The sequence below is a fragment of the Rhagoletis zephyria genome, unplaced genomic scaffold, assembly GCF_001687245.7.
Source record: "Rhagoletis zephyria isolate East Lansing unplaced genomic scaffold, Rhagoletis_zephyria_1.1 Rzeph_scaffold_55145, whole genome shotgun sequence".
Taxonomy (NCBI): Eukaryota; Metazoa; Arthropoda; class Insecta; order Diptera; family Tephritidae; genus Rhagoletis; species Rhagoletis zephyria.
Window position 1 is genome coordinate 872 of NW_016212197.1, and position 954 is coordinate 1,825.

General features: G+C 50.7%; 1 protein-coding gene across 1 annotated transcript in view; it reads left to right on the forward strand.

Moving 5' to 3' along the window:
• LOC108356187 (cell surface glycoprotein 1-like) overlaps positions 1-951 on the forward strand; it is a gene marked incomplete at both ends in the record, with an annotated part of 1,518 nt that extends 567 nt beyond the window's left edge. The window contains 2 exons of the mRNA XM_017607311.1: positions 36-641; positions 691-951. Of these exons, the coding sequence (XP_017462800.1) occupies positions 36-641; positions 691-951 (867 nt within the window). The remainder of the gene's footprint in view (positions 1-35; positions 642-690) is intronic.
• Positions 952-954: the final 3 nt, after the last annotated feature.

Sequence of the window (954 nt, forward strand, 5' to 3'; positions counted from 1 at the left end):
AATCTACTACCGATGGGCCTACTTCCACTGAAGAGCCTGCTTCTACCGATGAATCTACAACCGATGGGCCTACTACCACCGAAGAGCCTACTCCTACTGAAGAGCCTGCTTCTACCGAAGAATCTACTACCGATGGACCTACAACTACCGAAGAGCCTACTCCTACTGAAGAGCCTGCTTCTACCGAAGAATCTACTACCGATGGGCCTACTTCCACTGAAGAGCCTGCTTCTACCGATGAATCTACAACCGATGGGCCTACTACCACCGAAGAGCCTACTCCTACTGAAGAGCCTGCTTCTACCGAACAATCTACTACCGATGAGCCTACTACCACCGAAAAGCCTACTCCTACTGAGGAGCCTGCTTCTACCGAAGAATCTACTACCGATGGACCTACAACTACCGAAGAGCCTACTCCTACTGAAGAGCCTGCTTCTACTGAAGAAACTACTACCGATGGGCCTACCACCACCGAAGAGCTTACTACTACTGAAGAGCCCGCTCATACCGAAGAATCTACTACCGATGGACCTACAACTACCGAAGAGCCTACTCCTACTGAAGAGCCTGCTTCTACTGAAGAAACTACTACCGATGGGCCTACCACCACCGAAGAGCTTACTACTACTGAAGAGCCCGCTCATACCGAAGAATCTACTACCGATGGGCCTACTNACCACCGAAGAGCTTACTACTACTGAAGACCCTGCTCCTACCGAAGAATCTACTACCGATGGGCCTACTTCCACTGAAGAGCCTGCTTCTACCGAAGAATCTACTACCGATGGACCTACAACTACCGAAGAGCCTACTCCTACTGAAGAGCCTGCTTCTACTGAAGAAACTACTACCGATGGGCCTACCACCACCGAAGAGCTTACTACTACTGAAGAGCCCGCTCATACCGAAGAATCTACTACCGATGGGCCTACTACCACCGAGGAGCCTACT